General features: G+C 42.3%; 1 protein-coding gene across 1 annotated transcript in view; it reads left to right on the top strand.

The window, feature by feature from the left end:
* syne2a (spectrin repeat containing, nuclear envelope 2a) overlaps window positions 1–20719 on the top strand; it is a gene marked incomplete at its 5' end in the record, with an annotated part of 57740 nt that extends 37021 nt beyond the window's left edge. Inside the window, 23 exon segments of the mRNA XM_079572575.1 lie at window positions 103–250; window positions 398–492; window positions 659–881; window positions 1659–1856; window positions 4321–4434; window positions 6044–6202; window positions 7826–7984; window positions 8923–9089; window positions 12146–12308; window positions 13280–13470; window positions 15161–15311; window positions 15560–15742; window positions 15817–15954; window positions 16405–16596; window positions 16683–16959; window positions 17176–17303; window positions 17373–17496; window positions 17911–18107; window positions 18464–18640; window positions 19279–19407; window positions 19478–19666; window positions 20209–20303; window positions 20390–20719. Of these exon segments, the coding sequence (XP_079428701.1) occupies window positions 103–250; window positions 398–492; window positions 659–881; window positions 1659–1856; window positions 4321–4434; window positions 6044–6202; window positions 7826–7984; window positions 8923–9089; window positions 12146–12308; window positions 13280–13470; window positions 15161–15311; window positions 15560–15742; window positions 15817–15954; window positions 16405–16596; window positions 16683–16959; window positions 17176–17303; window positions 17373–17496; window positions 17911–18107; window positions 18464–18640; window positions 19279–19407; window positions 19478–19666; window positions 20209–20303; window positions 20390–20597 (3805 nt within the window). The 3' untranslated portion in view covers window positions 20598–20719.
* Between the last annotated feature and the right edge of the window lie 1624 nt (window positions 20720–22343).

Here is a 22343-nt window from a genome sequence, read left to right as displayed (position 1 = left end):
CCTGATATCATCCCTATATTTAAAAAAACCCTAAAAAGATGGCCACAAATGAAAGGTATCTCAATAAAGCATAATGCATAATTTGTGTTTTCGATGATAAAGGCAGCTGCATTTTCAACATCACCTTTCCCTGGACTTCGAGGGAAAGTGTAAGGCCCTGATTGACATTCAAGAGTCACTGGGGCGAGAGGTGACGTCAAGAAACGGCCAGAACTACACTGGCCTTAAACAAACGGCCGCCAGTCACCAGGTAAAGGAGCGTTCGGTTTCTGCCATGATGATTTATTTGGTCATAGCATGTTTCTATCCAACATACTATCATTTTTATTGTTAACCAAGACAGCCAAGAATAAATATCTTTATACTTATGCTTTGCTAACATTACTTTTCACTGCAGAAGCTTCGAGGTGACATAGCAGTTGGACACGAGCTCCTTCATAGACTTCAGTGTGATGTGGTGATGGCCTTGGAAGACACATCGCCTAAACAGAGGTAATGATGAATGAATGACAGAAATAAACTCTTCTGACTCACGACTTTCTCAGTTTGAATGTGCCAATACCTTTAGTTCAGTCATAATAGCATTCCTTAACATGACTTTTCTCCTTTGGAAATTAAACTTGGGTTGTGAACGATTGTTCTGATCTTTTCTTTTCAGATCAGAAACCCTCGCCTGTGTGTCCCGTTTAAGGCAGAAGTGGATCGATGCGCTGATTGTCTTTGACCAACGCCGATCTTTGGTCAAACAGCAGCTGAGACAGGTCACCACATTCCGGTCCGGCGCGAAACATATTCACAATGTTTTGAAAGACGTAGATGCCCTACTGCCCCTTACTGGACCTGCCATATGTGTGTCACCGCTCAAGACACAAGATTATGAGGTTAGAGTGTGTTGATTATTTTCGATTTTTATGCTTTTGCTGTAAGTATTATTCCTAAAACCATAGATTAATCCTTAATCCCTAGATTAGGCTTTGCTCAGTTTTCCGTAACTGTCACGGACCACTTTCTGTGGAGGACGGTTGCTCACATTTCAGTACTAGAGTTTCTTGGACATGGCTTATGGGTTGTTTACACTTTTTTAAGCGCACCAGGGCATGATTTAATTCTTGACTTAATAGTAAATACCATTTGATAATGAACTTAAAAGGACAAAAAGATAGAAGCCTCCATTATACAGTATTATTTTAGGTTATTTGTTTTCCAGTGATACAAAAAGTCACTTGTCTTAAAGTCAGACTTGAAGTCTTGTTTCAGTCTGATGGGAAACCTATGTTGGGACGGATGTTATTGTAACACATCCTATGTGCAAATTTAACAAGTAAAACAAATAAAACTGATCAGGAATGGTTGAATCAGTTGCCAATAAGTTTCTGTTTTCTGATTAAGTTGTGGAAAAACTGCCAAGTTTTGGAAAAGTCACAAAGACTTGCTAATTTCATAATGTTGTTAGAATTGTAAACAATGTGATGTGTGCAGTTTTACTGTGGACTAAGTGTAAGGACTAAGTGTTTAGTCCTTACTTTGGTACCAGCAGGTCACCAGATGTTTGATATGACGCTAGCATGTCCGAGATGTACTCTATTGCTATACCATAGAGGGACGTCCTTCCTTTGTTTGCTGAATTAGTTTTTTTTTTTCTCTAATGTGATTTACAGGACACAGAAAAGGCACTGCAGGCTCACTCTGTCGTCTACACCAGGACATTGGACGAGGGAAGAACTCTATGTGAATCTATGACCGACGTCGAGTGTCAAGCGGAACTAAAAAATGAGATTGACGCTCTTGAGGAGGCATGGGAGCGCGCCACATCACAGCTGGAGAGACAAAAAGCATTGGTCAACCAGACTGTCCAGGTAATGAACATGCACTTACGCGCTATTTTGTTATTGCTTATGGCGAATTTATTATTTTGAACCTATAGAAAACAAGCTGCATGTAATAATCTTGCATGTTGTGTTGCTTTGAATTTACAAAGCACATTGCAACATTGTCTATTGTTGTGTCTATGAAATGCCTGACATAACAACCAACAAAAGAGCATGCGTTTCCATATCAACACTAATGAATGTTGGTGGTGGGAGGGGGGGGTCAGCGGCTTTTACAATGACCCATATACAGCTCTTGAGCCGACATACACGCAGTCTGGCCCCCGTAAAGCTCTGCCGCCCGTCAAGAGGATCAAAGAACAACTGGCGAAATGATCCATCATGCCATCTTGTAGTTGTGCCGAGGAATCCTTTGCCATTCCGAGTCTTTCTGGGCTTGGCTTGGTTTAGTTCTGGCTTGGTCCGAGTTTTCTCCAAATGTTTGCTCACTCTACTGCCTTGTTTTTGATTTAGACCAATGACAAGTCAGTTCCATCAATACATAGCAATACTTTAAATACCACCTTATGCTGGTTTGGTTCAATTATACTCTTGGATGGGCATAAAGGCCCAGTTTGCAGAAATAGTAAGTTACATGGAGGAAACCTTTGAGATGAATGAATGACACGACTCCGATCAAAGCAATTCAGTACAGATAAAAACTTTCTCTGCGTGACTAAGAGCTTACACAGAGAGTTTATCACAGTGTAACCATTAGCTCTTCACAGACCTAAAGAAATCCATCACAGTATTGTATCATCATAGGGCAGAGGGAGGGAGGCGCTGTCCGTGTCTGTTACACCATGGATGTTTGGGTGCTCACGTGCTCACGGAGGTCAGGCAAAGTTGTGTTAACCCGTTAAGCTCAACAGGATCTGACCAGTGAAGGGGAAATCCCTCTCAGCAACATGTCAGAGATCTCACTCCTGATACTGTAATCCACTACGGAGCTTTTAATTATGCGGTAGTTTGGATTAATAAATTAAACAGGGAAACATGTCAACACAAATTTGCAGGCAGTGTCAGGTAACAGTGCACATTATAAAGCTTTAGTTAAATCGATAAAACTTCCACATTCATTTACAGGTACTGCTAGTGCTCCAGGTATGAAATTAAACAATTCATTTTCATCCACTGTATCCGGGGCCGTGTCGTAGAGGCAGCAGCCTGAGCAGAGAAGCCTAGTTCCCCTTATACTTCCTCCAGCTGTTCTAGACAGATCCCGAGGCGTTCACAAGCCACCTTAGAGACATAGTCCCTCCAGTGTGTCCTAAGTCTTTCCGGGAGCCTCCTTCCAATGAAACGTGTCTGGAACACCTCCCCAGGGGGGTGAGCAGGAGGCATCCGAAATAGATGCCCGAGCCACCTCAGCTGGCTCCTCCTCCGACCTGAAGGAGCAGTAGCTCCAGTCCGAGCTCCTCCCAAGTGACCCTCCTCCTCCCTCTAAGGGTTCCCTTGAACACCACTTATCATGATGGGGTTGTTTGAGCACCCAAGTGTTTTTAGGAGTTCATAAAGCCCCTGTGGATAGTGTCATATTATGGTGCCTGGGGTTGGTTCTTGTATGCGAGCGCCAGGTGGGGCCCGGTCTTGCTCAGCCCAAAGGGATGACATAGGTCCAACCTCCTGTAGGTTCACCACCTGCAGATGGAGCCGTAGGGGTCAGGTGCAGAGAAGAGTGGGCGGCAGTCGAAGGCAGGTGCCTCAACGGCCTGGTCTGTGTGCATTTGGTTGTCGGAATGTATGAAATAAACATTGAGTTGAAATATTGTGTTTTGCACAAAATTTGGCTCACTATTTCTTCATGATTAATAGTAGTAAGGGTAAAAATGCGTAAAAGAGAGCAGTTTTGAAAGCAATATAGACTCATGTTGCTCAGATAAAATGGCATTTGAATGTGAATGCGATTTAATCATAACAATGACTGTGATGGAAGCGACACCACTACAGTTAGTAGTGTTTAGTTGCTGGCTCCTCATAATAGATTAAAATTGTGTTGTGAAGCCTGATGAGTGTACTGGCTGATGGTGGATCCCTCAAACAGCTGCTGCAGGGATAACATACACGCCCCTATGACTTCCCCTGCTGTTTTGACCAGGCTAGTGATTTGGGATTAGGATTTAAATAGTACCAAATGTTGGACAGCTAGACTGTGTGTAAATAGCCAAACATATTAAATAGGTGTTACTTGTATTGGACAGATGTTTTAAACCTACACTTACCACTGTATGCCAGAGGTGATGTAACAAGCCTCAGAAACACCTCAATGGAACGCTCTATGGCCTTAACGACTGTAACTCCTGAAACCAATGAGCATTTCAACCTATATGATTCTTGAGAGCTGACTTATACCAAGTCTAAATCAAAACATGGAAAGCCCAGTGTGAAAACAACCCGTGCAATGTGAATGTTAGTCTTACATAAATCTATAAATGGTGTGATGTCTTTACAGAAGTGGGGGAAGTGCCAGCAGAAGATTGCAGAAATGAGAGCTGAGCTGGACGAGTGTGGACAGAAACTGAAGCGAGCAGAGCCAGCCTCTTCTCAGGACGCAGAGATCGTTCAGGTATTTAGATTTTCCTCCGTATTTGAGCATTTTAGTTGGAAAACTGCACCTACCCTAAAGACAATTTCCAAAATAGTGCCACAGTGAATTTATTAGTATCATTATTACGCAAACCAGCGCAGCCATTGATGCACAGATCTTGCTGTTGCCTGAAAGTAACATAAAATAAGATAAAGAAATAAAGGTTTTTTTGTTTTTTAAATTACATACCATGGTAATTTTGGAGTCTAAAAACACGGGTTGGGTACTTTTACATTTTTTTCCCAGTACTTTAACGATAATTGGTTTACAATAACGATACCTGAACAAAACTTTTTTTCGATACCTGTACTAAAATATTTGTCATCTAGACCCAGAAAACAGAACAATAATGTTGGAAGACATGCAAATTTACAATGTCAGGTTCATATCACATGACATGTGTGGAAAATAGAGAATAATTATATCAAAAAAATAAAATAGGAGATGAGTACTGCATCAAATCAAATCAAATAAAAAATAAAATAATTATAAAAATGAGGAGGAAATTGTGGCACAAAATAAGAAATAAATTGTAAATAATATAGGCAAAAATGGGGCGGAAATTCTGAAAGAAATGGGGAGAAAATTTGCAAAAAAAAGGAAAAAAATTGGCAAAAATTAGGAACATATTGGGGCAAAAATAAGGAACAAATGTGTTGAAAAATGGGGCAAACATTCTGAATTTTTTTTTTTATATATTTGAGCTGATGCATCCACCAACAGCATCAAAATGTTTTTTTTTTCTTTTTTTCGGTACCTTCTTTCAATACTTTTATTTTTTAGATACCAGTAGTACCTAAACGTTTTTTTCCGATACCATATTGATATCGTTTGAGGGTACCCAGCCCTACTAATAACAATCTGTGTTTTTTGGATATCATTTTACTAAAAAATAAACCAGAATTAATCCTAAACCACTGCTGCACTGAGCTCTATTTTAATAACACATTTAGTGATGAGTTTAAAATACATTTTTTGGGTGAAATTAATATGGTTGAATATGTTACACCACAAAAATGAGTCGCTTACTTGTTTCGATGTGTTCTTGAGTAGAATGGACAATCACAATCCGATCTAGAGTTATATTATAGATCTATTTCTTCTTCTTTCATAAACTCTTGTAGCAGGTCATTCCACACAGAATCCATGCTGAGGGGCCTAGAGCAGGTTCATTAAACATTTGATGAGTACACTTGTGTTTAATGTCATTCAGGATTTGAGATGATGTCTGTATGCAAGTTGTAAAGGTATATTGATCACAATAGCTCACTGTGTACAAAGAGGACTTTTACTCTTCGCGGCAACACATGACCGGTCAAGCCTATAAAGTTTCCACTCCCCAACTCTACACCAGCCTTCCCCCCCAAAAAAAACCATCCCTGCAGCAGTTTGCCCCCCCTTTCCCTCATTTAATACCCCATGCTTTCACTCCCCTCCCCCTTTTGTGCCCATATACCCTCCCCCTGCCTGTCCCGTTCAGATCTCTTTAATCGGGACAGCAGAGTGGACCAAAGTCGCAGTGAAGAGGACGTGTCTTGTAGTTTGTGTCTATGGCTTTGTAACCGGTGTCGTTGTCATTACTATGCAGGAGATAGAGTTCTCCCTGCAGCATTTGAGGACCGGCGGACTTCAAGAAGTGGACACTATGAAGATGGACTTGTCCCCGTACGTGCCGGCAGGGGACTCGGCGCTGCTGGAGAAGCAGCTAGAGCAGCTGCACGGCCAGTGGGAAGACCTGTGTATGAAGGTAAGATGGACACAGAAATAGGGAAGTTATAGTGAGTTAATATAGAGAGAGGGAGTCGTTGTTGTCTCTGGCTAGTTTGGAAGTTGGATGAAGGGGCAGGTGCAGCAGTGTGGGGGGGTTTCTGAGGGGAGGGCAGATGGAGGGAAACCAGCGGTGGGCACATGGATTTAGCACAACTGTGGCAGCTGCGTAAGTGAAACAGGCCAGTTTAGGAGGGAAGTGAGAAACTTTTTGACATTTCTGGCTTTAATATGACATTCTATTGACCTGTCTTTATAATTATGGTCATTTTGATAATCATGGGTAAATACAGTGTTGGATAATGGGCTTGTCAGTAAAAAGAACAGTTTTTCGTTTGGATAGCCACTATTCCAGTGGCTGCATGTTTTGTCGATCTTGTCCTGCTTTCATACTCCTGTATAATCATCAGATCAGTAACGTCTTAACCTGGCTCACTCTCCAGTGCAGACTTCTATGGCGTAATAGCCACTAGCATTATTACATTGGGCTCTTTGTAAACACACAGGCTTGCATTCCTACAGTTAAACCTCCGGCCTTCGGACAAATAAGCTGTTGTTCTTTAGGATAAACGGCTATGGCATGGCTGGGTCATTTTTTTTTTTTCCGTGCCAGTTACCTCAATGGTTTATTATTGCGGGTTGAACAACAATGTGTACTCTCGCTAATTGGAGCCGCACTTCACGACAGCTGCCTCCACCTGCCCCTGTTTTGGCTAAATGTCTAGCTTTTGGTTCTTGTCTACGGCACTTTGCATGTCATTGGGTTTTAATTGCCTTTTGGTAAAAAGAAGAGGAACTTGTTTTACTGTGTTATGAAAATTGGGACTGCAGATTGTCGAATTGCGTGTGTGACTTCTGTTTTAAGATTTCGATTCAGTTCAAAATGCACGTTTCACTGGGTTGTATTTAGTTTAAGTGACAAAACAGGAACTTGTTATGAAGGAATTTCACCAATTCTTACTTTTTTGAACATCCAGTGATTGAATTTAGCCTGCATAGTTAACAGGTTGCAGGAGGGGGTTTAGCTTCTGGAATTGGCCCGATGAGCAGATGGTCTTTCCCTGGGCTCCAGGGACCACGGGAAGAGCCCCTATTGTTGCGGGGAATCACAAAGTCTTCACTGGGGACAGCGCACAAAGCTTCCAAAAAAAGGGTCCATCCAATAGAAAGAGCGGCCAGTAACATCATTAGTACATAAAACCAAAGAAGGCCTAATGAAAAAGGAGTAAATGCCAATCAGGAGTAATTTATAGCTGCTGGATACACAGACCCTAAGGCTCTTACTAAGCACTTTAACCTCCAGAAGATCATTGGCCCCCTCCTCATCCGTGTAATGGGGCGTTTTCATGGCGTTAAGCTGTCATTAGCGAAATGGGCCTTGTTAATTTTACTACATTATAACTCTGGGGAATTCGTTTTACTGATTGATTGTGTGGCAGTCTGTTCCACAATGGCTGAACACATAACAGTAAATCTTTTTCTCAGTTTATTTGCATTATTATATCTTTTACTCAAGCGCCTTAATCCTTCTTGTGTGCCTATTGCCTGTACACAACAAAGCCAGCATGAACCCCGCTTTCATGATTACTTTGATTTTCTCCAGGTGTCCTTGCGTAAACAGGAAATCGCAGACCGCCTGAACGCCTGGACCATCTTCAACGACAAGAACAAGGAGTTCTGTGATTGGCTGACGCAGATGGAGAACAAAGTGTGCCACAGCGCAGACCAGAGCTTCGAGGAAATGGTGGAGAAGCTCAAAAAGGTGGCGCACATGACGCAACGCGGTTTACTGTCTGTTCAGATTATGTTTTCGCTCTTCAGTTTATTGTATTGAATGTTGTTGTAGTAGTGACCTGCAGCAACGTTAAGATGATGATGATGAGGGGGGGTGCGTGCGGCGGTGTGGGGTGGGATTTGGCCGCTGATGATATCGCTCATTTACCGTACATTCCTCAACTTGCTGCCTGCATTCTGTTGGCGTCGCAGATGGCAGGCCTGGACAGAGTGGCCGCTCAGTCTTTGTCCGCGCACAACAGTTGTTTATTGAGGACTGAGGGCCTTGTGCGGTCATCCTCTCTCATCCGAAAGTGGGCTCAGGCTCTAAATGAAATAATAATAGGTTTTGTGCTCTTGACGGGATATTTTGAGCTTCTGGGATGTGATGTGGAAATGAGCGGGCTCTAACAGGCTGTTACATACAGTAAATAGCAGTAAGAAGGTTCAGTCGGAGAGGCGAGTCTTGTAAGTGGAATACTTTACCTAATAGGAGGCTCAAAGTGCAGCCCAAAGTGCAAGACACATTAAAAAGATGGATTATTATAGAAAAGTGGGTTCATTTCAGTAGTTTAGAAAAATGATGAAGTTATTCAGAAGGTAATAGTAACCAAAATGTATTATCTAGTGAAATGTAGTAGTTTTTTCTGCTGACTTCACTCTAGAACTGAGGTAAAGATTAAGGTTTAGTAATAAGTAAATGTAAACTCATTAGTGGTTTAATTTATAATGTGTGTTGTACATGTCACATCCAGGAAGCAGTACTGCAAATGTCAATAATCATGAACCAAAAAAAACGTTTTGTACCAAAGAAATAACACAATAACTGACATTGAGTGAAGTTGTGTACATTCTATTCCCTCGTAGCAGGCCCACTTTTCCGCTGCATTTGAAACGCCGTCTTCTTATCTCCCGTCTGCCCCGCAGGACTGCATGGAGGAAATCAATTTGTTCAGCGAGAACAAGAGGCACCTGAAGCAGCTGGGCGAGCAGCTGCTGTGGGCCAGCGACGAGGCCAAGCAGAGCCAGGTGTACGGCTCGCTGCAGGAGGCCAACCAGCGCTGGCACGGTCTCTTCCACCACATCGAGGCCAGGTGAGGGCGAGGGGTCACTTAACCTTAGATTAGGGGAATGGAAGGTAACAGAATCTGCCACTTGGTGAAGAGAGCATGGTGCAGAGTGTTATATGTTTTATATTATTGTGCCTGTAGAGTACTTACCCTGTTTCTGTCATAAAAACTACTATGTATTGCATGTTCTCCTTTATGTAACAATTTCACTGAGTTCAATTTTTTAACAGTCCTTAAATTGTCGTGTTTTTGGCTAATGCTAATTTCCCCATTTGAATATTCTGAATTATGCTCAGCTTGACTCAATTGTTTACTGCCACTAAAAGCTCTCTATATCTTCTCCAGGCTCCACAGTGTGCTCTTTCCCAGCCAAAACACATTAAATTAATTAACGGCCCACAAATCTTTTAACGGGACCCCATAATTACAACAGCAGCGGCAGCAGCCTCCAAAGCAGGTCTATTCTCCTGCTGTTGCTCCAGTGTGCAGCTGTTCAAATACACGACCTTTAATGTACACACTGTAGTAGTAGGTTAAGCCCCCTCTTCTATTGGACATATGGGATATCCTACGAAAGTCCCAGAGCACGGAGGACTCAGACAGCGCCATATGCCGTCATGTCCAGCAACTCTTCCCCCCACTGCGCTCTGCGGTGACGTGATGATGGGGCAGTGGGATGGGGAGAGGGGAGAGGGGAGGGGGCCGCAGCGCTCGGGACAAGGGGGATTTGTCAGCACGCATTACAACAGAGCTCATCAAAGCGGGGTCAAGAGAAGGGGTCCTCACGAAAACGCGGAAAAATTATGCGAGGGAATATGACAAGAAATGTTGGTAATTTGGATCTAAATTTATTCAGGATAAAGGCCAGGTTAGGCATATATTTATAATCAGCTGATGCGATAACAAAGTTTGTGTGTAATTTCCGGAATAAAATAACAGATTTTTATGTAAAATGTACAAACGTTGCTTTTCATCTGCCTCCTAAATCTTGCCTCTGGATTTAACAGGAATGCTCTCTAAAGGCCTGGCAACGTTAAACTGCTGTCCATGAGCTTTGGTGCACAAATTGACAATTGTGCATGTTTTGGATTGTTGGGGGTGAAACAGGGGCCACATGGTCCTGCAATCTGACCCATCCGAGACCTTAACTGGACTGGAGTTTACAGCCTATAGGCCAGTGTAACGCCTCATTTGAAAGCTAAGACTTACTTAGATTTGGGTAGTGCCAAACTGGAGGAAATGTGCTCGGGTGGAGGTTAATGCTATGGGGGAAGAGCGCTAACCACCCTGCTGCACATGACTTTGCATCCTTACATCATTTTCAGTAAAATAACTTGCTGTAAACTAAATATTTACACAGGAAAAAGCACATGCTGATCAAAAGCTCAATATCACAGTATTTGTAGTATTTTTGTCTTTAGTGGCCTATTGCGGTGTGGTAACTTTCACCCACCGCTACTACTGTACATCCCAACCCTCTTCTCTCCTATTAGCTCGGGCCAGACCCCTGAAGTCCTTTTGTGCCTTTGTAGGGCCTCAGTATGAAGCCCCCGTCCCTTTGTCAGCGCTGTCGTGAGCAGAGGCTGGGGGGGGGCATAATTTGTTTGACTCGGGAGATCGCTTCTGTAATGTGGAGGAGTAACTCAGGGCAGATTTACTCACTGTATGCTGTTTCACGGCGATAAATAAAAGTGGAGTCGTGTTAGTCGCCCAGGGGGTGCTCAGTGAGATCATTCTAATCCCAAATGTTTTATTAAACCGGCTTTCACAGAGGCAAAGGCATACATCTTCTAAAGGCCAGAAACGTAAAGGCCTAATGTGTGACTTCTATTCACACAGACAGCAATAGCCTACAGTATGTTAGTGAGTTTGTAAGGAAGCCAGATGCCAAACCTAGTTTTATGCAATTCACTTTATTGGTTCTGGTATTGATATTGGTTACTACAGGGCTAACACCGTTATATATTATGTTTATACTGCATACGTTAACGAATTATGACCCTAACTCTGCCATTGTTAGTATACTTTGGGTATTGATATTATAATCAAAGGCTGCAAAATGCATGATATCTAGTTAGTGTTAATTCCTTCTTATTACAGAGCGACAAGTATTCAAAGAGGGGTGTAAAATTGAGCATGAGCCGTACGATGAGGTCCCTTACATATCTTGGATTTAGCTAGAATTAGTTTTTGTGATCAGTCAAATAATTATGATATTGTTGCATATCATTGTGACATCAGTAGAGAATAGACACAGCGAAACAAGATACAAGGATAAAAACACTGTGCTGAAATGAAGACATTCATAATCTTATAGTACACACACAACACTATTTTTTTAAAACATGATCTTTAATATGCCAACCATGTTTTTAAATGCAGCGAAAGTGTAACGCTGGGACAAGGACATGCTGATGCATCACAGAGCATGCATATTTTAAAATGAAAAGACATTTTCTGCAATGGCTCCTGAAGTGGAAAAAACAAAGTAGCCTAAAACATTGGAACCACTTCTATACTTTACCGCCATCCGCTTTCATACAACAACAGCTGTTTTTCTATGGCGACATGGTTTCCTGAAGTGGGACGCCTGAATGGGGCACACTTCAGTCTTTTAGCAGCAGAGAAGATCTTATATTGACACGGCCGTTGCCATGGCTTCAGTCAGTGTGGGTCCCGGTGGGTTTTTGTGTGGGTTTTTGGACGGAGGGGGAGGAGCAGGAGGGCGGGGGTGTTTCCATGGAGACCTGTGAAGTTTGAGCTACCTGGGTCCTGTTACGTACTGTTTTGCCTTTGAGTTTGCAGTTGGTCGTGTTTTTTTTTTTGCTAGAAAAGTTTCTGTGCTTAATCAGGTTCTTCTGAATATATTACATGTATATAATATATAATCATCTGGATTTAGAAATGTTTTACTTTTATTTCAATGCAACCTTTGTATAGCGTTTTTTTGATAATAATTGAATGCAACACTGAGCAAAAATAAAAAAGCCATAAGTCTGTGCAGTAGCTCCAAAAAGAGTTGCCAGCTGGTTTTGCTGCTAATGTAAATATGCTCTGTAACTGTGTGGTTGTGTTTGCAGAGTGAAGAAGCTGAAGGACACATTGGCCACAGTGCAGCAGCTGGACAAGAACATGAGTAATCTCCGCTCGTGGCTGTGCCGCATCGAGGCCGAACTGTCCCGACCCATCACCTACAGCGCTCTCCACCACCAGGAGATCCAGAAGAGGCTGGTCGAGCATCAGGTCCGTGCCTCTCTAAGGATAAATAACAGAGAATGAACATTACTGTATTGTTACTGTATTGTTAGAGACATGTTGGCAAATGTTGCTAAATATAGAGCAAGTATATGCTTTTTCAGAAAGCATTACACGAGGGCAGCAAAATTAATCGCAAACTTCCCAAAAATGCAATTTGAAACTTTGTATTTTATGGTCTTTTTGATACACACATTTAAAGAGACTAGATGCAAGTTGGTCATTTTATGCTCACTACGGCCACCTCAGGTCTTATGTGTAGTTGCAGTCTCTATATTAAGCTCGTGCATGACGGCACTTTGGACCCGTAGTAACAACTTTTTGAGTTACGGTGCAGGATTTTAGAGGCAGTTGTGGTGAACAGGTCTGGGGTCATTCTACACATTAGGACATGGCTGGAACATGTAGGGGAATGAAAATACTACACTCTGTGTAGTCCCTTTAAAGCTACACTGCTTAACTTTTCACCCAATAAATAAAATAAAGAACAAGAATCTATTCATAGGCAGGTGTTATAAAAAGAGATGTATTGTTGCTGTGGGGGGCTTGCTTCTTCTCAGACTTTGCTGGGAGCGGGACATTACCAGCTTGTCTCCATGGAGATGCAGCTTCTTGGGTTGACTACAGGTCGCCAAATATCAGGTTTAATGTGGTAGACCCTCTTCCAAATGCTTCATTTGACAACCCACCACATGTCCTGAGGATCATTAGGAGCATATTTTGTATTGCTGACATTTACTTTAGTTGGAATCTGGCAGTGCTGTTACACACTATAAAATACCCATGTTACATGACCCTCCCCTAATTTTACTCTAGTTTCCACGAGTCCCTCTTTAAAAATTCATGTCCTATTGTTTAAATTTGGGAGTGGTAGTGTCCCTCTTCGCCCCCTGCCCCATGTTGAATGTCGCTGTACGTTTTGCATACATTCTCTGATGCCTTTGCGTGCGTGTGTGCAGGAGTTGCAGCGGGACATCGAGCAGCACAGGGAGGGGGTGGCCTCAGTGCTGAACCTCTGTGATGTCCTGCTCCAGGATGAGGACGCCTCTAACGGGACGGCGGCCGACGGAGACTCCCTGCAGGAGACCAGCCGCAGTTTGGACCAGCGCTGGAGGACCATCTGTGCCATGGCCCTCGACCGCAGGCTCAGGTACTGAGCTCTTAGATTGTTTCATTTTATTGTATATGTATTATTATTTTACTTTCTTTACATTCTTTTTTTGTCCTCCAACTAAATACTGTATTGTACTGTACAAATTGAGATTTTTGTTTCATATGAAGGCTGTCACGGTATGAAAATTTAATCTCAAGATTATTGTGACCAAAATTATCACGGTTATCGGTATTATCGCAGTATTTTTTTTTAAAGTATGTTGATATGTTCAGAAAGCATTGATAATCCTACACAAACTGGTGTTGTTGATCGTTTCGAGGGTATAACATGTACTACACCAGAAAGGTGTTATAATATTTTCGGACAACTAAATAAACCCTCTATCAGGAAAATATAGTCCTCAGTTTGTGTCCTTCCATTGTGTTTTGCAGATTTGGGGAAATCTCATCAAACAGTAATCATTGTTAAATTCATAATAATGCAGTGAGAGTGAATCTATTGCAAACTACCCCCTGGGAGCCCCATAATACACTGTGCCATTTCAATATGGACGGAGGCGCAACACTGCTGCACTATGGGCAACTCTTTGCATTCTCCCTCAACCCAAGTCCCCACATCTTGAATTTAAGCTAAAACGCTAAAGTTAACTTACTTGCATTGGCTTTAGAGTTGTGGGTGATGGTCACGCAGAGTTATGAATATTGCTGCCTTTAGCAGACACTTTTTGCCTGCACATTCTGCAAACGGATAACTGTCTTGTATCAACTGTCCCTTGGCATTCTTAAAATACCACAAATATGCCCAGACCTCAGACTTGGTCCTCTTGGTCCACATGATTCCAGCTTTGAGAAAGTTTTGTTTTGGTCGTAAGCTACGAAGTGCGCCTGCGCAGCCTACACTAAGGGCACGGTAATCCACTATATATATATATTTTTTATTAAATCGGTACTTGTTGTAGTCAACATTTTTATCAGGGTTTACTGCCATACCGATAACCGTGACATCCCTATTTCACACCACTCTCCAAACAAAACATTACTGCATCTTAAGGTATCACTACTATGTCCTCAGCCAATCAGAAGGCGTAAATATGGCTCGAAATATGACTGAGGCAGTTATACTCTTTTTTAGGATCGTTATATCCCACAAAATTGGTTGCTGGGTAAAATACAAATGAAAATACAGTACATTCCAGTAGCATCCATCCGCTATTCACAATGCTAGGAAAAAATATTCCTCTAATACAGCAACTATTCCTGTCTGTGAACAGCAACCTGCCCTTGAACTACAGATGAAAGTTAGCCATTGTTGCGAACTCTGGCTTGTGGACTTTGAGGACTCATGTTAATTAATATGCACTGTCCCATCTTAAATAAATAAATAAAATAGCAACTATTCTGCTAATTGTCCTTTTGAATTCCTCTTTAAAAGTATTGTGTGTCTCTAATATTAAAAAGAAGAGAATTCCATTCCTCCTCAGTAAACAACAGTTCTTTTCATGAAGTTGGTTTTGGGCCTGTAGTCAACCAAAGTACTTGAGGTCACTCAGCGAGTCACATACTTGTGACAAAACCCACTGAATAAGAGTTTTTGTTTAAAAAATATCAGAGATTCTCACAAGGTGTGCCAACCTCCCTTATATTTGTTTGTGTGTTTGTTTGTTGTTTGTATATAAGTATGTTAGTGAGTATGTCAAGCCACTCAGTAAACCTTTGTTTGCTTCTAGGATTGAGGAGACGTGGAGACTGTGGTGCAAGTTCCTTGACGGTTATTCACGTTTTGAAGACTGGCTCAAGATTGCTGAACAAACTGCCGCCAACCCCAACACTGGAGATGTCCTGTACACTGTGGCCAAGGAGGAGCTCAAGAAGTTCGAGGTCAGTTTGAACTATATGGAGAGAACAATGTCATTACAGCATGTTTGTAATAACACTTACTCATACAAACCCAGTCAAAATGGTTCTAATGGCCCAAAAAACCCACAAGTTAGTTGTGTTAGGGTCGACAAATCTCCAAAACCCCACCTTCAAAGACAACCAGAGATATAACCATACATTTACGTGAGGGCAAATTATCCAAACGTGACTTTCAGCCAAAATACTCAAATGATCTTCTCTTTGTTCAGGGTTTCCAGAGGCAGGTCAATGAACGCTTGACACAGCTGGAAATAGTCAACAACCAGTACCGGCGTCTGGCCCGGGAGAACCGCACAGACCGTGCCAGTCAACTCAAAGCCATGGTCCATGAGGGGAACGGGCGCTGGGACACCCTGCACCGCAGAGTGGGAGCCATCCTCCGCAGGCTCAAGGTAAAACTCACAAGCATAAGCTAAACATGTAAAATTCTTGTTGGAACTATATTTTGAACATTTTTCTTTCGTAGTATTTCACCAGCCAGAGAGAGGACTTCGAGAGCACCAGGGAGAGCATGCTGGTGTGGCTGACCGAACTGGACCTGCAGCTGACAAATGTGGAACACTTCTCTGAGAGCGATGTCCATCACAAGATTCAACAGCTCAACGTAAGACATGTGATTTAAACTCACTGGTGAAGTTATGCTTGCGATAGAATCAACAACCAGTCAATAGAGAATCTGGCTTTCGGATGTGTTGTAAAATGGCACAGTACAACGCCGCATTTATTCCAATGCTTTTCTATAGTACAATTTGACCACAGTGTCATAGTCTTGCAGTAATGTGGATCTAAACATAATTTTGAGCCAGAAAAGAATTAAATACAAATTCACTGCCTTTGGTTTTGCGTGAATTATGGGCCTAACTGTCCTTAGCAGATCTGACACAGCGGTTAATATTTCTGCTGAACCATCTTTAAAACAACCCAACCTAGCCTTTAAAGGATTTGGTGCCAGTTTAGCGTATTTTGCCCCCGCACAAACATCTTGTAGCAATTACAGATTCCTTAATGGTTCATTTACCGCAGCCCATCGACAAAACCCCTTTTTGCCTTTTAGAGTTTCCAGAAGGAAATCACTCTGAACACGGAGCGCATTGACGGGCTGATCGTGTTTGGGGAGGGCCTGATCCAGCGCAGCTCTCCCCAGGACGCGGCGCTCATCGAGGAGGAGCTGGAGGAGCTTCACACGTACTGCCAGGAGGTCTTCAGCCGACTGGTGCGCTTCCACCACAGACTCAGCCAGCCGCCGGTGAGAGAGACGCGCTGCTGCACATGGCATCATCTCAACATCATCTTGCTATCTGAGATCATTTATTTTCAACTTTATGCCCTCAGATCCCAGTGGAGCCTGAATCCCCCGTCACCAGCTTCTCGCTGGAGTCCAGCCTGGAGCTGATTGGCCGACCGTGGTTGGGGCGGAGCCTGAGCAGCTCTTTGGCCACACCGACACACCTGCTGCCCACGCCCATGTCGCGCTCGGGCCGAGACACTCCAGTCAGCGTGGACTCGCTCCCTCTGGAGTGGGATCACACCGGGGACGTGGGCGGGTCCTCTTCACACGAGGATGATGACGAGGAGGATTTGGACGATGAAGGGACATATTTCAGCGCAGGTGAGTCTTTCAAAGTTTCTCAAGTTTACAATAAAGCACAGGTTTTTTGATTAATTAAAGTTAGGTTGACAATGCCACTAAATTGTTGCTTAAAATGTGATTCCACCACAATCTACCCGGTCGAATTTGAATTTGGGAAAGGCAGTGTAGAATTGTAAAATATAAGGTCCAATCATACTTGGGACTGAAAGTAATTTGATTGCGAATTTGTCCCAGTGTCAAGCCGGTCAGTGTGCGATTCTCCAAGATGGCGGACGCAGGAAGAGCTTGTCGAGCTGGAGTCTGACGGTTACGCTGAAGCTCAGCCCACACTCGCCAGCACTCCTTTGAAGCAAGACAACTATGTAAGAATACCCTATGGAAAACAAAATACTGTTGGTTCTTTATTATTCACATATTTGATCTCCACACAGTTGCATCTGATGTCCCAGTGCAGCGGCAGCATTGAAGACTTTAAAAGGGTCTCGCTGATTTTGGATGACGAGGAACCAGATGAGTTTGGATTGACAGGAATTAACCTTTCAGGCAGACAATCAGGTGAGATGCGTACATTGACATTCACACTTAACATCGGAGATAACCTGCCTGGCCTGGCAAAGAGTACGCTCTGTTCCTGTTCTGTGTCATCTGGAACTTTGCCTTACCTTACCGAGCACAGATGGGCTCGATGGACCAGTGGATGAACCAATTAGAGAAACTGATTGACTGATTGTGTCAAAACAGCTTGGCAGCTTAAGAGAGACAAATAAATGTTTGGGATTGGTTTGAACCAGAGCTGGCCTGGTGTCACCTCGGGATCCCCCAGAACAGCTGGAGGAAGTGCTGTGGAGAGGGAAGTCTGGGCATCTCTTTCCCCCTACTGCTCCCTCTGCGGCCCGGCCTCGGATAAAGTGGAAGAAAATGCATGGATGGTTTGATATAACTCTTAAGTTGATCCTTTGTGTGCTGCAGGAGTGATAGAGCGCTGGGAGCTTGCACAGGCCCAGTCTCAGACAGACCTTAGGGACGACCCACAGGAGCAGCTCCCCTGGTCCCTGGATCAGATCAGCTCCTGGTTACACACCCTGATCCCTCAGCTGCAGGCTGTTCTAAGGTCTGACCCCCCCAACACCGTGGAGGACATGAGCGCCCGGGCCAAAGAGCTGAAGGTAAAAAGGAGGCTTCCCAAACTGCTACATGTAAACCTTATTCTATAAACAATCTTAAGTTTGTAGTTGTGATTCTGAATCTCAAAATGTCCTGCCTCAACATCAGAAGAACGCCCCTCAGCGCTGCACAGTTTTCTGGAATTTCTTCCTTTGTCCCATCACTTTATTTTGACATTTTAACCTGAGCATAACTATGTGGTTGGTTGGTTTGGTTGGATGGTTTTAGTCTACCTCCTACTTTGGCCAGCCTCTCCACATATTGCCTCAATGAGGTGTTAGGAGAAGGACTTGGCAAAGACGTTTGGCCCTGCTGCTCCACAGATAAATGTAATAACTTTGTAAAAATGTGTGTTTAGGAAATGCACAAGATGTTTGCTCAACACAAGTCTACCATGCTGTCGTTGAATCTAAACCTACAAGGAGATCCAGATCTGCAGCACAAACTGGCTTTAGTGAACCAGAGCTGGAGCAAAGCCTGCACTGACCTTCAGCACTGGGACACTACTCTGAAAAAGACGCTACTGCGCTGCCAGGTAAGACAAAAACACAATCGGTAATAACAGTCTGCAGGAAGATATTAATGCAGCCTCACATCCCGCATGAGGGCGCATAAATGTCCTGTTAACATTTCAGTTTAGTTTGTAAGTAAGTAAGAACTGCTGCTTTGTTTCCACTTCAGTGGTCATACTGTATATAAGAGTCTTATGTATATTATTTTATTTTATAACAATACTTGCGTCGAGGTCACTATGTTTGAGACTAGAGAGAAAAAAATATCTTTAAGTTTTAAAAATGTTTTGTCTGTTTTTATTTTTTTTATTTAGTATTAGTACATTTGATGCCCCAATGGCAAAATGTCGTCAAACTCAAAACCTAAACAAACATGCCAGCATTACCAAACGTGATCCTAATTATCAATGATTATCCATAAAAAGTATTATTAAAAAATTCCAAAACAAATGCTTGTATTTTATTAATGTTCACAGTATTGCCTTTTTTTTGCTGATTTGGTAAGTTTAATATTGGATGTTCTTCAGGTCACAAACACATCATTTTGTGACTGAATTGGCCTGAGTCTTTCCTTTGGTTGATGGTCACTTTTGCCAAGCATTATAACCCTTTTATTCAGGAAGTTATATCACACTACTTACAATTTCACTTTCAAACACAGGAATTCCACGAAACGCTCCACTCCTTGCTGCTGTGGCTGGCCCACGCGGAGAGCAGACGATACGCAGTGGACATACACCACCCGGAGACTCCGCTCAAAGCTTTGAAACAACATCGCAACATGCTCACAGTAAGACTCCTCTCTCCTGCTCTCCTGTCACTGCTGTGGCTCGCATCTTGCTGACATTTGGTTTTATAAGGATGTGCGAGAGGAGCTGGTTCGAAGGCAGACCCAGCAGGCCTCACTCCATGCCCTGTGGGCCCAGCTGCAGCCCGAGCACTCAGAGGACAGTGACGAGGCCCAGGAGAAACTGTACGTGACCAGCAGCAAGATGAGGATCCTCCAGAGGGAGGTGACTGAAGACCTCAAGGCAATCCAGCAGCGGCTGGTAAGAAAACTGAATAAACTTGTATTGATTTACATCAATCTAATGCTGGCAATAAAAGACACAACCCTGCCATGGGCTCGACATACAGGGGGTGGCAACAGGCGAAGCTCACTGCCTCAGGGATGAAAACCTGCAGGGAAAGAGATTTTTGTCTTGTGGAAGTTCCAGCACTAGCACCCGTGTGTCGAGTTGTCACAGTGTAACTTCAACAGATTGTCAACAATAGGAGACAATAGTAACTGAGCTGGATATTTAAATTGACACTTTTTCAAAAAAAATTTGGGTCAAATTTAAAAATGTGCAACTCATTCATACTATATGACTATATTATATGAGTGGTTTAAAGATTAATTATATGAATAAAAATAAGACTTTAAGTAACTCAGGGTATATATATATATATATATATATATATATATATATATATATATATATATATATATATATATATATATATATATATATATATATATATATATATATATATATATATATAGTATATGGAAACTTCTACACTGTGACTTACTTATGTCATACTTCAGGAGAATGAGCCTACATGTGACGAACAAGACCAAAGAGTATCTGTGGAGCCTTCAGAGGGAGCGGTGCCGTCAATGAGGAAATCTTTCAGTTCAAGGTACATTGCTGTTATTTTCTTCGCAGTAGTTGCTTTGGTTGAATATTTCTCAAGAGTACTTCCAACTGCATCATTTCATTTTTCAGAGAGAGGAAGGACCCAGCCCAGCCGAGGTCATTCTTCCTCCGTCTGCTCCGCGCGGCCTTCCCCCTGCACCTCCTCTTGCTGCTGCTCCTCCTGCTGCCCTGCCTGGTCCCCATGTCGCCCCCTGAACAGAGCTGCACAGTGGCCAACAACTTCGCCCGCTCCTTCTACCCAATGCTACGCTACACCAACGGACCTCCTCCGACATGACACACTGATAAGAACATATTCAAACAGATGTGAAAGACTGTCATCCTAGGACAATGTTGGTTCCGACAGGACTGTAAAAGAGCGGTAATTTACAATATTGTTTATAAAGCCGAACCAAGCTTTAAAAATAAGAAAGTGTTAACCATTAACAAAACGGCTCAAATTTGGGTTTCATTTTAACTTTGTAAAGGTATTTTAAACCTTTTGTCTATTATTGTGCATAAATTGTGTATGCTTTATTTTTATATTGGAGTAAGAAAGAAAAACAGTTTTATACTTGGAACACTGGTTAATTTAAATATATTTAAAATGTCCCATGAATATGTTTCTGAATGTTATATCTATGACACTGTAGACTTAATTATGTAAAGAATTTCTTAATATAATTAGATTTTCATCATGCAGAGACTTATTAAAATTGCGTTGGATTTTCTGTTGCCTCAGTTGTTTCTCTCTCTCTTGACCCTGAACACAACCTGACTAAGTGGGTTCAAATGACCTGTTCATATGCTGAGCCTCATATGCTGCATATGTTGACATCATTCTTAATTTAATCAACACCTGTCTGTATAATGTAGGTTCTGCTCTCAGATCAGGTCTCTCACTTTAATGAAGTGATCAGTGTCTGTTAGAGAATTGAACCCATAACCTTTGGATGACACACGTTTAACCAAACACTATACTCACAGAGATACTGGTATCTCCATCCAGACCTCTTTATATGTCGATGATTTGAGCAAAGTGAACTGCATATTCATAAAGTTTGTCAAAACTAAATTATGACAGTGTTTGTCAGTGTGCTTATGTAGAGGAGTGGGGCATTGAACTATGTCTCACTGCTTGAAATCATTAAATTTTTAAATTTCCTGCTCTGCTCCTTGGGCTAAGGCCACCTCCAACCAGCACCTGATGGTGATAATAATGGAGGGTAAAATAACCATTCAGAATATTCAACAAGGCTTTCCTTCCCACTGAGCTACTGACCAGCCAGACGCCTTCATATGGCATTGATCAAACTTAAATAACTATTTGCTACTATAAAACTATAGTATTATTGAAGCAGTGGTCATTTTACTGCTTTAAACAAGAAAAGACAAAGATGCATGGTTGATACATTCATAACTTTTTATATCCAGGTTTAAACGTTAGGCACTGTGATGATGTGATGTAAGGCATTTCTTTCATTGAATTCAAATGGCACACGTTAAAAAACAGTCACAATATTTACAGTTCACGGCTTGTTACAAATAGCTGGATTAGTACATAGGATGCTTTACGGTGCAAAAGTAAATGGCTATGGAAAAGATGAGTATTTCACAGAGCGGTCATCTAATACTGAACAGATCTGATTATGAATCAATGTCTAAGACAATAGAACTCTTGAAAAAGTACCACATTTCTAATTCTATATTTTTGCTTGGGTCGTGGCCTGTCATTGTGGGTTCAAGATGAGTCTCGACGCACCAATAGATGAGAGCCAAGCAGGGCACTTTTCCATTCACTTTTGCACCATCCTGCAGGCCTGAAAGAGCTTTGAGATGGCTATTGAATGATCATGGGATTCAATAGATGACATGTGTTTTTCTGCAAAGTTCAATAGCAAGCGAGCATTTTACAGTTATCCTGATTGTCAAAAACTGCTGCAAAATAGCAAAGAGCTTCTTACAAAAATATTTTTGTAAAGCAAATCATGAGTGCAACTTTGTCATGAGAACAAACCCACCAAATATGATCATACACAAAAGA

Source organism: Gobius niger, assembly GCF_951799975.1.
Source record: "Gobius niger genome assembly, chromosome: 15".
Lineage (NCBI taxonomy): Eukaryota > Metazoa > Chordata > Actinopteri > Gobiiformes > Gobiidae > Gobius > Gobius niger.
Note: the sequence above shows the minus strand (reverse complement) of the source record. Positions and strands in the feature narration are given on the sequence as shown.